Source organism: Carassius auratus, chromosome 26, assembly GCF_003368295.1.
Source record: "Carassius auratus strain Wakin chromosome 26, ASM336829v1, whole genome shotgun sequence".
NCBI lineage: Eukaryota > Metazoa > Chordata > Actinopteri > Cypriniformes > Cyprinidae > Carassius > Carassius auratus.
This window is the reverse complement of record NC_039268.1, coordinates 9,290,977-9,306,229: the sequence shown is the minus strand read 5'-3', so window position 1 is coordinate 9,306,229 and position 15,253 is coordinate 9,290,977. Positions and strand designations below refer to the sequence as shown.

General features: G+C 36.0%; 2 protein-coding genes across 3 annotated transcripts in view; one reads left to right on the top strand and one right to left on the bottom strand.

The window, feature by feature from the left end:
* Positions 1-8,663, top strand: part of LOC113044271 (sister chromatid cohesion protein PDS5 homolog A) — a 37,869-nt gene extending 29,206 nt beyond the window's left edge. Inside the window, exons 27-34 of one of the 2 annotated variants that reach the window (XM_026204092.1) lie at positions 82-214; positions 302-421; positions 500-568; positions 1,345-1,496; positions 1,621-1,705; positions 3,364-3,701; positions 6,486-6,702; positions 7,742-8,663. In XM_026204092.1, coding sequence (XP_026059877.1) covers positions 82-214; positions 302-421; positions 500-568; positions 1,345-1,496; positions 1,621-1,705; positions 3,364-3,701; positions 6,486-6,702; positions 7,742-7,783 — 1,156 coding nt within the window. In that variant the 3' untranslated portion in view covers positions 7,784-8,663. The remainder of the gene's footprint in view (positions 1-81; positions 215-301; positions 422-499; positions 569-1,344; positions 1,497-1,620; positions 1,706-3,363; positions 3,702-6,485; positions 6,703-7,741) is intronic. The other variant, XM_026204093.1, reaches the window with a different exon arrangement.
* Positions 8,597-14,858, bottom strand: LOC113044272 (ubiquitin-conjugating enzyme E2 K). The gene is made up of 7 exons (XM_026204094.1): positions 14,527-14,858; positions 13,648-13,741; positions 13,487-13,545; positions 12,659-12,741; positions 12,391-12,490; positions 12,178-12,306; positions 8,597-10,410 (listed from the first exon to the last, which is right to left on the bottom strand). The coding sequence occupies exons 1-7, from the start codon at positions 14,587-14,589 to the stop codon at positions 10,336-10,338; spliced, it is 603 nt and encodes a 200-aa protein (XP_026059879.1). The 5' UTR covers positions 14,590-14,858; the 3' UTR covers positions 8,597-10,335.
* Between the last annotated feature and the right edge of the window lie 395 nt (positions 14,859-15,253).

Here is a 15,253-nt window from a genome sequence, read left to right as displayed (position 1 = left end):
AGTTGACACAGACACTAATGTTCTCATAGGATGTATGTTTTACATTGAATTCAGACTAATTCAGGTGAGATTTTGTTTCAGATGCTTGTGGTTCATGCTGGAGGTGTTGATGACAAAGAATGAGAATAACAGTCACTCATTCCTGAGGAAGATGGTAGAGAACATCAAACAAACAAAAGATGCTCAGGCCCCAGATGACCCAAAAGCAAATGAGGTCCGTCACCATTAACCTCTCCTGCATAATGTTTGTGTATATTTCTGAATCCCAGTGTTTTTTACTCTTGTTCTCATGTATTTACAGAAACTTTACATTGTGTGTGATGTGGCGTTATTTGTTATCGCGAACAAGAGCACTTCATGTCATCTGGACTCCCCAAAAGATCCTGTGCTGCCTTGCAAGTTCTTTACCCCACCTGATAAGGTAACAACCACTCTATCTACAGTGACACTTTACATGTGACCTTACTATGAAACTCATTCTGTCTGCCCCTCTATACAGGATTTTATCAATGATAAGGAATATTTGTCACCAGAAGCCAAAATAGTTCTGCAGACAGGAAAAATCCAGGTAGGTTTTGTCACATCTGCTACTGTATGTGAGTAAGACCCTGATGAATTTATGGAAGTGTTCAGTACAGTAAGTTTGAAAGATTATAACAATTTAGGCACTCTATAGTTAATGCAAATTAAAGGTTGTACAGTTTCTAATAGAAAGCCAGTTCCAAATAAATATAAAAATGTATTTTTAAAAAATAAATGTATAAAAATAAACACAAAAATGGACAGTAAGAACAGTATTTATTTGAACCCTTAATTTATTTTCCTTTATAACAATATAAAAACCATTACTGACACTTTTGATTAATTTAATACAAATAGAAATATTAAAAAATAATAATAAAATAATATTTTATTTTTTAATAGATGTTTCTTGAGGATCAAATTGGCATTTTAAAATAATTTCTAAAGGATCATGTGACACTGAAAATCCAGCTTTGCCAGGAAAGAATTACATTCCGTTATTTTGATTTGCAGTATTTCACAGTATTATTGTTCTTTATCATATTTTTATTAAATAGCCATGGTAAGCATGAGAGTGAGATCTTAACAACCCCAAACTTATGAACAAAAATAAGTGATTACATTTTTTTCATTACATTAAAAGATGAGAACATTATAAACAAAAAAGTTGAATGTGTTCAAAGTAGTTGGGAGTTTTACACACAAGGATCGATGACATATCAACATTATTTTTGTTGAAAAGATGCAGTTAACCAGTAATTAACAAATGAATGCTTTGAATGTGTTCCATTACACATACTTGTTCATATATTTCCACCAAAGCAACCACCAAAGCAGACAGGTGTGCTGGGGGCAGTGAACAAACCTTTAACAGTAACAGCTCGCCGACCGTACATTAAAACCCCCACCTCTGACACCGTAAGCAACGCAAGCACCAACTCTCAACCCAGCTCACCTGCAACAAATAAGAGCAGGTTTGTGCTTATCAGAATTCACTTTTTCATTCATTGTGATGTGCCATTTAACCAGTGTTGATTAATCTATACTGCAAGAGGTTCTTTATCAATAGTTTACAATTAGCTTTTTTCTATCACAAAGGGATATGAGTTCTGAGGCCTCAGAAACAGGGGCGAGGGAGAATGAAGAGAACCCTGTTATCACAAAAGCAGGAGTTGTAAAGAAGGTGAGTTATATCTCATGTGAACATCAAAAACCAGGGCTCTTATCCTGTTCAAAGAAAGATAACAATAGCCTCAAATCAACAAAACTTTGACAGGAGCATAAACAGAAAACAAATAAAATGAACTGAAATGCCTTTTTGAAATGGCCATAAACCAGTTAATAACATTATTTTATTGTTCTGCTTAGTATTTTAATTTTGCAATCAACCAGTCACAAATTCAAAAAGTACGGCCATTGCAAATGTGATGTTGATGTATCCAGCAAGTGAAACGCTTGTGCTCAGCTGTATAGGCATTTCCCCTGAAAATAACCAAGATAGTGTAGATGGATTCCATTATGGTGGATGGCTTGCATATAGCCGCCCATAGAAACAGCCGTTTATAGGGAATCTACCTATACATATCTATGGTTATAGCCTGTCAGGAGGATGATGTAATGTTGCTAATGTGAGTGAAGTACAAAACCTATAGTTTACATAATAATATTTTTGCATCCTGATATGCTGCGAATATTGAAACATTTGGATTTGTGAGAAATGAAAGAGGTAGGCTTCGGTTTCTCGTTAAATTAATTAGCTTAATTATCTTGAAGTTCATAACTATTAGCTTTAGAGGATTTGTTGTGGAGAGAAGGCAACTAGGATTAGCCTGTAGCTGTGTTTAACAAAATAAAACTTTATAATATATAAAATATATTATAATAAAACACATTTTGCTTTATTTACCGGTATTTTAGCCTATGTAATTTCTGAATGTTATAATAAAATGCATCATACTGCCTACGTTACTACTTTTTTTAATCAATTTATCAATTTACTTATTTTATCCTATTTTTTTTTTTTATCCTTGCATCAAACATTTTTAAATCTTGAAAAAATAAACCAGCATGTCGGAAACGATATGCCTATTTTAATAGTTCAGTATTTTGAACATTCTATAGAAAATGTAAACATCTATTATTCTAACAGGTTGTGATTCAGTGGAGCAGCTGGTCCAAATAAACAGGTCCATCTTTCAACAGCAAGCATTTTGTGAATCCCGCGTTGAACTCGTTGAAGTTAGAGAAGTCGTCGTCATTAGAATGATGTGTGCTTGTGGGCGTGGTCAAGTTGTTCGCAGCCAACCAATGTTGAACATAGGCACGCCTTATGCAAATGTGTTACCGAAAGTGCGATTTAAACTACTAAAGACTTGTTTCAGCTGTTCAGAGTTGATTATTTTAGGAGACAATAACTTTACGTGCACTTTCAGCTTTACAACTTTGCAGATTGTTCACATTCACATACAAATACATTACACACTGCATGAAAGGCAATATTGGAAATGGCATTGACCAGTTTTGCTTTCATTTAATACATTTGGCTAAAATTTTTCTATAAAAGATGATGCTGTGTTGAATGACTAGAAGCACTTTTTTTTTTTGAGTGAAGAAAGCTCTGTACTTAGTAGCAGTAGTTTTATTGGCAAATGAAACATTAACTGGTATTTTTTTTTCTGCTCAAAACGGAATGGTAATAATACAGAAGGAATGCATAAACAGAAACTTTAAATACTGATTCTGCTTGGAATGAACAGATTTTTTTTTTTTAAGCCCTGCTGAAAATGCTACACGTTCACACTTCTATCATCCCTAAAATTAATTTTTTTTACTCTCTTTTAGGAGGAGACTGCTCAGCCCAGTGGGAAGAAGCGTGCTGCTCCTGCGAGTGACGGCACAGAGAACAGCTTGTCTTCAAACACCTCAGCAGGGTCACAGCCCCCTGCCAGTAAACCACGACGCGGTCGACCCCCTAAAAATGCTGCGGGCGTTGCCACACCAGAGAAAGATGCTGGAGCTACCACAGGAGGAGGGGCCGGACGGGGCCGGAAGAGAGCAGCACCTGCCCAGGATCCTGCCACCGCAGCCTCAGCTGATTCAATCAATGTCAAGACACCAAAACAGCAGAAAGAAACCGAGCCGAAAAGAGTGGCGCCACAGAGACAGATTGACCTGCAAAGGTAACTGAGTGCAACTTAATCACTTTTTTTGTATTTTATGCATAGTATTATATAAATCAATTGTAGTTTTATTGGAAATAAATTTGGCACTAGACTATCCAAGTTAACAGTAGGCTTGCATTTGTTGGGTGATGTTGATGAATTTGGTACCAAGAGTGCAAACAATAACAGCTTTGGTGGCAGAGGTAGAGGAGTGATGTGCTATAAAATGGAAAGTGTGGCCTTGATTTCTTTTTTCCAGCCATACCAAGAACAATTGTTTATTAGAAGTATATAATTATAGTTAATTAGCGTAATTTTTATTATATAACAAAGTATTATATATTTTTTTTAATTATCATATACTGCAATATATATTTTAACTTTGCTTTGTTATACACAACCATTCAAAAGTCTGGGCTCTCTTTAAATCATTTTAAATGAATGCTGTTGTTTTGAACTGAAAAAGTGTAATTTTACACAAATTATTTATTTTTAAGATTATTTTAAACGAAAGACGAATTTATTATATTTATTTATTTGTTTCTGAATGAATAAAAAAAATTGTACATTTAAATATTTTACATTTTTATAGTTTTACTATGTTTTGAATTAGGGGTGTGCGATATGAGGATTTTTGATCGTGGCCTATAAAAATGTCTCCACGATCTGCTTTTGAAGAAAATCGTAGTATCATGGTAGAGCGCACACTCTATCAGCTGCAGTTCTGGCAACTCTGTCATATACTGTACAACACCACATGCATTCACAGCAGTAGAGTTACTCTCTTATTATTTGCATGTGCTTTTAAATGTTTAATTTGCGCACTGGTCTGACCTGTGCTCTTTCTAAGTGCTGCATACACCCGAAGCGTGTGTGTGCTAAAGCCTGTCATACAGTGCCTGATTATTGAACTAAGTTATCTTTTGTGCTAATACTGTCAAAACACACCAGGTTTACATGTAGGCTCATTTGGTTATGTCTTAAATGAAAGTAAACAGTTGAGAGAAAAACTTATACATGCCTGTATTTTAGATGTGTGCAGGTCTTAAAGGGACAGTAGGCCTATTAAACATGCAGCCTACTGTCATTACTCTCAAGGGATAGATCACCCTAAAATTTCATTTCTGTCATTATTTACTCACTATCACGTTGTCCAAAGCCTGTATTAATTTCTTTCTTGTGCTGTACACGAAAGAAGATATTTTAAACAATGTAGGTAACCAAACAGTTGCTGGTCCACACTGAATTTGAAGATTATCAAAAATACTCAAAATAGCAATTATGTTCAGAAGAAGAAAGAAACTCATTCAGGTTTAAAACCACTTTTGAGTGAGTAAATAGTGGTATAAATCTAAAACACTGACAGAATTGACAGGCAGCTGACAGAATTATTAAAAAATAAGAAAAAATATTTTTTTTATCTTCACCCTCTTTGGCCTAAATATCTGCCATTCTTTTTTTGTTGCCTTGAAAGGCTTTGTCTTTATAATAGGGAAATTAAGTTTGGATGTAATGCTCAGACAATAAAATAGTAAAACCAACATGACACAGAATTGTGATAAAATTGCGATTTAAAAAAAAAAAAAAAAATTCCTTATCGCCCACCCCTATTTTGAGTATAAATAAATGCAGTCTTAGAGGATTCTTTTAAAGGGGTCATGTGATGCGATTTTAATTCTTCCTTTCTCTTTGGAGTATAACAAGCTCTTGGTGTATAGAGAAGATCTGTAAAGATGCAAAGACTAAAGTCTCAAATCCACAGAGATAAAAGTTAAGACTCGTCCACACCCCCCTAAAACATTTTGTTCTAACACACCCCCACATCTCGACATCACTATGTGAGAAGATTTGCATAACGCCGCCTAGATGTTCACACAAAGAAAGAAGGGGTACCTTTTATTCTCCTTGTAGTATTGTTGTCACCGCGCTGTGCGTTTCATTGAGACAGCGAAACTACTTCTTAGAAATCATGTTTATATCACGTTTATAATTGGATTTAATGTTTTATTGGAATGTCTTGTTGCTCCGGCTCGGACAGGGCATCACAGTATGACGAGGGTCATAAGATTTGTCATAAGCTTAAGGGATTCGGCCAATCACAACACACTGGATAGCTGGCCAATCAGAGCACACCTCGCTTTTCAGAACGATGAGCCTTGTAAAAATCGATACGTTTCAGAAGGCGGGGCATAGAGTAAAAACAATAATGTACAGTATGTGGAAAATAATGTGGGGGTTTTTTTACCTTAAACCGCACAAATTTCATTACACTAAATACACAAAATAATATTCTTTTTAGCAACATCATATGACCCCTTATAACATAAGTCCAACCAACCCCAAAATTTCAAATGGTGTTCTACTGTTTCATGATATCTTTTTCCCCTAATTTTTCCATTTAAGGAGAGTAATGTTTATGGTGGTTTACAATTTATTATCAAGTAAATAATAGTTTATTTTTATTAATCTGTGTGAATTGGCATGGACGGAGAAGAACTTGAATATTATAAACCCACTCCTATTTATAGAGCAAGTTTTTCATTGAGCACATCAACGGCCAGAATGCATTTCATTTATTATTGTATCCATTTCATTTATTCTTGTATGCATTTCATTGTACGCAAATCTTTTTCATAGAATGACACATTTGCATTTAATTTGCATCAATGTGAATTGTTTTTTAATGGAAACTTGCATGTTGCATACTGGTATTTAACTTGGTGTGAACCTGTAACTTTGTCATTTTCAGCTGTCGTTGAAGTCTTTTATGTGAATTTGAGGCAGGTGTTTCTTTTGTCTAAGATCAGTGAGGGTAGCACAGCGAGATCAGCAAGCGTCTCAGAAGACATATGGAAGTGAAGGGGAGACAGAGAGAGAATTTGAGTCCAGCCCAGAGTATGTATGTTCACTCACACAGCTACAGGAGCAGCAGGAAGAAGCCATTCACAAGCAGTCCAGGGGCGCAGCAGGCCCCAAACAGAAAGAATCCACCCATGCAGCAGAGCAGGGCAAGCTGTCAGTGAGTGTCTGAGAGGGAGCCTCACTTACCTTGAGCTCCTGAGCAGTTTAATTTTGTTGTAGCTATAAGCTCAGTAGTTCGCCTAAAAATGAGTTTATATCTAATTTACTTACCCTAATTTTGTTCTAAACCCTATGCTTTTGTTTTTCACTTTATAATAGGAGAAAATGTTAATTACGTATAGGTTTGTTTTCTATAAAACAGTAACACCATAAAACTAGTAGGACTTGTTTTGTATTTCTTTTAGTGCTGTCAATTAAAAAAATGAAGGGAAAAAAACTTAAAAATCGCACATTATTATCTGAACTTTAATTGCAATGAATCCCACCAAACATTAGTTTTCAAATCTATATTTTATATTGCAATTTATTTCACAAGCAATCTTCAAATTAACTTCGAAACTGAATATTTTTAATATTTGTTTAGTGGCATCTTTTTTTTATGAGTGAAGGTAAGCATCACTGATACCAATACCACAACTTTATTTTGTTCCTTTGAACAGACATCACAGCTGCCGGGTTATTAGGTTTTTTGGCTGATATTATGTTAGGAGATGCTACCTCTGAACATGACGCGGATCTGACATGGATTGTATTTTAGATGACATAACGACAATGCATGCTTGTAGTTTCGTTTGTGCTTTAATATGGAATGATACAGGCTTCAGTGCATGCCATGTGTGCAGTTGCAGAGCACATGCTACGAGCGCAGTAGAATGACTGACAGGACAGGGAAATTCATTTTTACTTACATGACCTGACATCATCTCATCTGACAGCAGTTCCCTGTTGTTCTTCTGACACCGCCTCATCATCTGAACCAGTTCTTTGCTCATTTGACTAGAGCACGTATGAAAAGTCTCCCATTTGATTTTGACAGCACTAATTTCTTTATTTTTAAGTCTCATGTCGTATGTTAGCTTCGACTAAAACATGTTACCAACTGGAAATGTCTTCCATTTAATATTTTAAAATGCAGTTTTCACCATAATGCCACTCTGCTGTAAAGTAGATTGATTTATCAGTTTTTCTGGTTTCAGGTAAAGCGTCGGTGTGTGAAGACCAGGACGGTCAGGCAGTAAAGGATTGAGTGACCCAACGAAGAGGCGCATCCACTTCATACATCAGACGCTCTCCACAAACCTGAACTGTCATTACCCCACACCTCAAACGGATGAGGAATGAATTGTTTAGGTTCAGATGTTCAAACTTGTATGTAGAAACACAGACCTGTTTCTCTTCATTCGTTTTCTTTTCTTTTGTGTTGAAATTGTTCATGTTGCTCTTTGCTTCTCTGTCTGGAGCCATTTTTAAAAACAAACATTTGAAAGAAAGACAAAAAAAAGTTTTAATCTGCTCTAAGGTTGCTTATTAAATACCTGGAAAGATTTTTTTACGGTTTTATCTCTCTCCTCTTTTAATCCTCTATTAAATCCAAATACTGTCCTCAGATTTCTTTGATTGCAAGGATTTATTGAGGCTCATGTCTTGTATTAAATTAGTTTAACTCTATAAATTTAAAGAGCAGAGACTGCAAGACTGTATGATTAATAATGCTGCTATTTATTCTGTTGGGTGTATGAGCACGAATTCCTCATACTGTTACAAGGGCACGTTAAGTTGCTACATTAAATTTGTTAAAATCAATACTAAATATTTAGTAACATGTTCAGAATTCAGTGTTCAAATGGTTTCAAACATTTAAATAGAATATGATGTTCAGTTTCATTTTACCCAGGTTCATATGAATACCCAAGCTATTTTTTACATTTTAATTCTTTAAATGACATGCATTTCAAACACATTCAAACTACTTAAATTTGACACCTACTGATGTAGATGTCCTCACAGGTGCAGAGCAGAGATTCACATAACACAAGTTAAAAACTTTTTCACTTTTTGTTTTGTTTTGTTTTAATTCAAAAGAATATGACAGTTTCACAATAAATAACCATGCTTGTACGGCTCGAGTAGGTTTTTTTTTCTTGTCTTGTTTTGTAAAGGAGCTTCAAGTGACTAAAGCCAGAACCCATGACCTGCATTTATCCTTTGACATAAGTTTTTGTCCTTTAATTCATTTCTTCGTGCAATATTGAACAAGGTGATCACTACAGGAAGACAGTCTTTGTTTTTTTGTTTCATTTTTGATTTTCATACAAAATATAAATCCAGCCATTGATGGTGCATTCTAGAGATGAACAGTACTTTATCCCCCACCAAAAAAACATGGCTGTATGTACATGAGAAAGGAGGTGTATGAAAGCGACTAGCTGTGAAAGTGGGGGCATTTCGAAAACAGAAGTGGGAATGCTAGCAAATTAAAGTAGAGCAAAGGGCGAAAAGAAACTTTTAACAATTCACCCCTGTAAGATAAGAACACAGCGCTAGGTAAAAACAAGTTCACAAAGCATTGTGTGGCAGTACTCGCTCTTGGCCCGTTTGCTTTGAAGCATCTTTGTTGACTAGAAAACTAGCTGTTTAATTCATGCTTGCAATATCAGTTAAGTGCAAAACATTAAATTATATCTGCAGCTTGTGTGTGGAAATCTGAATACATATTTGGTATAACAAAACGCACCCCACCTCACTCTCAGAAACCCTTTTAAACCTCCACATCAACATACCTTTATGCCAAACTGAATGTCTCGCCATACGGTTTCAAAAAAGCCAATCATTTTAAGAGAACAGAAACTCGTGTCTTCACTTTCTCATCTCTACATGTACAAAATGTTTATACTTAAATGCAAGTTGTTTCATACAATACATTCTTAAAAGAAAAAAAAAAAAAGAGGCAACTCGAGGTATCTGTCCGTTATCAAGTTCCAAACCCCACAGCTGCCTTGAAAACAAAAAGAAAGGGTTTGACCACCAATCCTGCATCGTCCCCCTTTTCAAAAAAAGGGAACATGAAAAAGGTCAATCTTCCTTGCATTAAAAAAATAATAACACTTCATCCAGCAAGTCTGAATCTGTCTGCACTCACATAACACCTTGTCACCTGGCCATATCAACTACTAGACAGATTAGTGCAAAGAAACATTAAAAGAATCAAATGAGCAAATTAAATCACACATTTGTTCATTGTAAGAGAGTGTCAAAAGAAAGGGGGATTAATAATCTCAGTTTAGTTTTTATATGCTAAATATCCCATTCAAATGAGAATATCCCAAAACACATTTTTATGGTGTACAGATTGAAAAAAAAAATAACATTAGTGCTATTTTGCCTTTTAAATGTACACAGTCTTAAATATACTAGTTTACATGTACTAACATTGTCTCACAGATGCGAGTGGGTGTTTCTTTTCACATGAAATGACAGTGATGGAGGCTTTGTCTTTTTGGGTTTCTTTAAAAGGGAAGTGACAGCCTAAATTTAAGAGGAAAAATGATTGTAGCAAGGCAGAAACAGTGAAAATGTTTGGAAGGAAAAAAAAAAAAGACAAGGGATGAGACCATTTGCTAAGAGAGACAGAAGATGACTCAGAGGTCTCACTGTCTAACTGCTAACATTCATTCTGAACACAAACCAAGACGGGTGATGCATGTGTGCATGGTTGGGTGGGTGGGAGTGAATGGGTCATGATGCAGGAGGGGTTTGAGGAAAACATGGCCTGATGAAGAGAGCTGGAGGATCAGTTGCTTAGTAGCAGCTCTGTTGCCGTCTCCACGTCCCATGATTTTGAGGACAAGGCTACTATTACTGCATTCTGTTTGAGAGAGACAAAGACAAAATGTAACATTTGTAAGCAACAGTAGATTTGCTTAATTACTTCTTAGATGACACTTAGAGTTCCAGAAATGTTTTTCCCATTCAATATAGCATAAAGTGTTACTCCACAAATCAATGAAACTGAAATTCATTTGAAGGATTATTTCATTCTGCTTTCAACAGTGCCTAATTTACAGTATTCTGCATATTTCTATACCACCATTCAAAGGTTTGGGATAAGTTATTCTATTTTTTAATACTTTTATTTAGCAAGGACAGATTAAATTGACAGTAAAGGCACTTTAAATGTTACAAAGGTTTTTATATGAAATAAATGCTATAATCCTTTCAACATCTTTCCCTGTCAGTATTTTTGAAAAAAGTTGCCAGCCAACCCCAGCGATTTTGAGATTTTCACGGGGAAGTCGTGGCCTAATGGTTAGAGGGTTGGACTCCCAATCGAAGGGTTGTGAGTTCTAGTATCGGGCCAGACGGAATTGTGGGTGGGGGGAGTGCATGAACAGCTCTCTCTCCACCTTCAATACCATGACTTAGGTGCCCTTGAGCAAGGCACTGAACCCCCAACTGCTCCCCGGGCGCCGCAGCATAAATGGCTGCCCACTGCTCTGGGTGTGTGTTCACAGTGTGTGTGTGTGTGTTCACTGCTCTGTGTGCATTTAACCCATTTCGGATGGGTTAAATGCAGAGCACAAATTCTGAGTATGGGTCACCATACTTGGCTGAATGTCACTTCACTTTCACTCACTTTTATTTTTCACTTTTCAGTATATTTTTTTGTATGAATATTTGAATATGCAATACACGAAAACAAAGACCACAGCCTCTACATATATATATATATATATATATATATATAACATTTTACTCTACCTTAAAGCATTCTTTTCTTTTTTTAAATCAACACTTGAATACAGGTATTTTGTCAAAAACTACATCTGGATAAAATTCGGTACAGTTAGCAAAGCATAAATCCAATAAATTGCTTCCATCAATACCTACGAAGCTTGCACAGACATATACTACTTCCTGGATCAACATTTTACTCCATAACATTATGCAGTTTTCATTAATTTGCTGTCTATTGCTGATGATTACATTATTTTTCATATGCATCTGTTTAGATAAGAGATTGTTCGTTTCTCTATCATGTTCATGTGTGGTTTTGTACTCGTTCAGAAGATGTGTAATAGCGCCCCCACTGTATAACAGCGCAAACATGAAAAGCCGTAAAAACTCTTTAGTGGCGATGAAGCATTGTCTTCTAAATGATGAGATGACTCTTTAGTGGCAAGGAAAGAGTTAAGCAGCACAACCCTTTTCAATACGGATTATTTGAGCACCAAATCATTAGAATGATTTCTAAAAGAACGTGGAAGACTGGACTAAACTCAGCTTTCTATATTACAACAGAAAATAGTTATTTTAAATTGAAATTCTTTTTTCACCATTACGGTTTCTATTTTGATCAAATAAATGGAGCTTTGGTGAGCGTTCTTATAAAAAAAAAAAAAAACCTACACAAGCAATAAACTTTGATTTTCCAAGCTATTGTCATCGTTTTGATTATTAAAGATCATATAAGACAAGTTTAAAACCTCACTGACAGTGGTAATTTCACATTTATATCAGGTAATGTGCTGAAAGTTAAAGGCAACACATGCCAATATTGTCCCATGTCCCTAAGGTTGCAAACCCCAGACTGAGTTTTTAAGCACACTATTAGCTGTTCACTTTCAGTACTTACTTTGTCGAAGCCCATTGCACAAAGTTTGTCTATTTTGCGTGTGTACTCGGGACTGGACACGGGGGCACCAGCGTAAACATGAGACCAGAGACGAGCGGTTTGTTTGAACATTTCTGGATTCTGCTTATACTGCAAAAAACAACAACAGTAACGTAGCTGAAAGGTTTGCAAGGCTTTGTTATTGTCCGTTCTCATTCAGACAAGCATGTGTACCTGATTGGCTACCACAGCGTCTTGAGGATCGTCTGGCTCTGCTGCAGCTAACAGCGCCTGTAGTGAGAGCAGAACTGTTCGCAGTGTCATAGCAGCAGCCCTGTGCACAGGAAGTGAAGACCGAACACAGAGCAGATGGAGAAAGAGTATAGAAAAGTGAACAGGAAAGAGAAAGTCCTTACATAACAGTAATTGGGCAAATAAGACACATTATATGCTTGATGACAGTAAACTAAACCTGTCATGATCATTAATTATATGCACTCACCACTGGTCTTTTAAAATGTCCAAACATATTGCCCCAGTAACTGAACTTATATTGGGATGCCAGATCTTCGTAATAAACCGCACCTGAAAAACATGTAGGAAAAATATATATTTAAGTCAAATGGTCTTTCAAATCAAGTCAACATTAAATCATAATTGATCATGCCTGCACTAAAAAAAAATAATTAAATTAAAATTTCTAAAAAAAAATTAATACAATTCCTAAAAGTTAATTTAGAAAAACTTTTGCACAATTTTTGTTTGTTAAATATAGGTTTTTGTTTTTGAAGCGACAACCAAGTGGCCAGCGGCAGACAGTGAGCTGATCATAGCATATATTTGATCAATTTAGCCTTCTCAAATCATCACAAATCTATAGATATAAAACAGTTCAAGCATATAACAATTTTTAAACATTAAACCTTGATAAATGTGCACCGTATCTAATCGTTTTTATGGAGACTTGAAGCTAAAGTGTGTTTTGTAGGATATAGAGGCGCTATCACATGCATTTTTTCCAGTGGAAACAACTTAAAATATGCTGTCCTTTTAAAAGGTTTTTACAAATTTGATAATTTAGCAAATGAAAGCTGTTAAGTTATTTGTTTTTTATATTTTTTATTAAGTGAACATGGTTGTGTCTCTGATTACCTGGCTCCAATATGAATTGCAAGACCAACTATTAGAAACCTAATAAATTCCTGATAGGTAATATTAAGTCTGTGAAAAATCCTGATTTACTTACAATCACTTCAGCTTGATTTTTCTTTAAATATTAACTGCAATCACTATTATTACTAAAACATCAAATAAATATGTAAAAGATTACCTTGGGTGGGTTAAAAGGATATGTCTCAGGTATCTTGATTTCTAGCTGGTATCTGCCCCCTATAGTGAAAAAAAGCTTGTAAATTATAATATTCATCAGAACATATGATCTGCAAACATCATGTCAGCAATAGAGAAGACTGATGAAGATAGCCTCACTACCTTCATATGGTGTGTCTGGAGGTCCTGCTATTTCTCCCTTTAACTCTGTGAAGTTTTCATCCACCAGATCTACTTTTATTTGATTTTTACTTGTCTGTTATAAAGTAGAACAAAAATAGAAACAGGAAAAGGGTTATTTACCCATTTAACCTTTGTGCATTTAATTAAACCGGGATCAAGACAAAATGGCAGAAACGAGCCTTTAGTTAGTCAAACAAGGTTGTTTCTTTACTTTAGCTGCCCAGAACAAAGAAGTGACCAATTAAGTCTCGGAGCCGTTTCAAAACAATGAGCGACCTAGGTAGACAGCATGAAAGGTGCCTGTGGTTCCCAAATATATTGTCTAGGTAGACACCTCAATGGGTTTTGAAACAACCATAGTGTTGCACTCCTGAAAACTACTTAAAACAGCCCAGCAGTGATGCTAACTGACACCAACACAGCAAACATCTCTGGACACGACCAGTAAAAAAAAGTATTCAAAAAATTAAGAAAGAAAACGTTAACGCGACAAACACGAGTGCTAATATTATAACACACTAAAGAAAGGTTAGTGAAGCAGCTAGCAGGCTAACTATGTCAAATAGCAAGGTAGCTTCAACGCTAAAGAACGACGTGTGCAGTCAAGCACCTTGTGGTTCTTTTGACATGTCCATAAACGGTTTTCACATTTCGGTCATGGCTTTCGTCTTAAAATATCAAAGGATACACAATTATCAGATGTAAGACTTCCGTATCTACAGGCCATCATATGACAGTTCATGCTAACATTAGCTTAGCAGGCTAAGCTAGCTCATTGGTTTCTGGACGTTTTTCCCAAAACTCCTTTTGTTTGCTCTTAACGGGCAGGAAAATAGAGTAAAGTAACGTTTTGCAAACCTCTTCGCTTTTCAGCACTTCTTTGAACTCTCGCTTGATCCTCTGCACAGCGATGTTTGCCATGGCTGATTGATTCCTCTCTCTCTCTCTATCACTCTCTCTCTTTCTCTCTTCCGCTGTTTTTGAGCCTCCAGTCCAGTCCGCAAAGACTGATAGTGCTTCACTTTCTCTCTCTCTCTCTCTCTCTCACTCTCTCGCTCTCTCTCTCTCTCTCTCTCTCTCTCTCTCTCTCGCTCGCTCTCCTTAAACAGTTCGCTGAGCTCCAGTACAAACACTGGCGAGCACAATGAGAGTCTGGAAAACTCAAACATGACACTAGAACACTGCGTTTTTCCTCTTTATTGAAGCAGGTGGTGATGTCACGCAGCAGAAAAGCAGAGCTCTTGACTGATCCAGAATGCATCCAGATCTAGTATCAGTCCCATATGGTGGTGCTGTCACATGATATCCTGCTTCTACAGCTTGGATACATACGTTTCACCCCCAGGTCCAAATCACATCTGTCCAAGTGTCCATCCTCAACCCTGCATTGTTTTTGCTAAGACGTTAGGCCCTAGTAAATAGACATAATTAGACACATTAGTCAATAGTAAATAGTGATAGACGAATTATATGAAATATAAATTAAACTTTTAGAATGTAGCCTACAATGTACAATGATCTGTTTAATTACACACCCCTTCAAAAAGTTGGTTTAGTTATTTAATTGAAATGACTTAGATTTTTT

Excerpts from the sequence above, each read along its gene's own strand:
- LOC113044272 (XM_026204094.1), bottom strand. The coding sequence starts at position 14,589 with ATGGCAAACATCGCTGTGCAGAGGATCAAGCGAGAGTTCAAAGAAGTG. Across the intron at positions 13,742-14,526 it reads AAGTGCTGAAAAGCGAAGAG|ACAAGTAAAAATCAAATAAA; the intron begins GTTTGCAAAACG and ends ACTTTATAACAG. Across the intron at positions 10,411-12,177 it reads GTGCAATGGGCTTCGACAAA|AATGCAGTAATAGTAGCCTT; the intron begins GTAAGTACTGAA and ends TCTCTCAAACAG.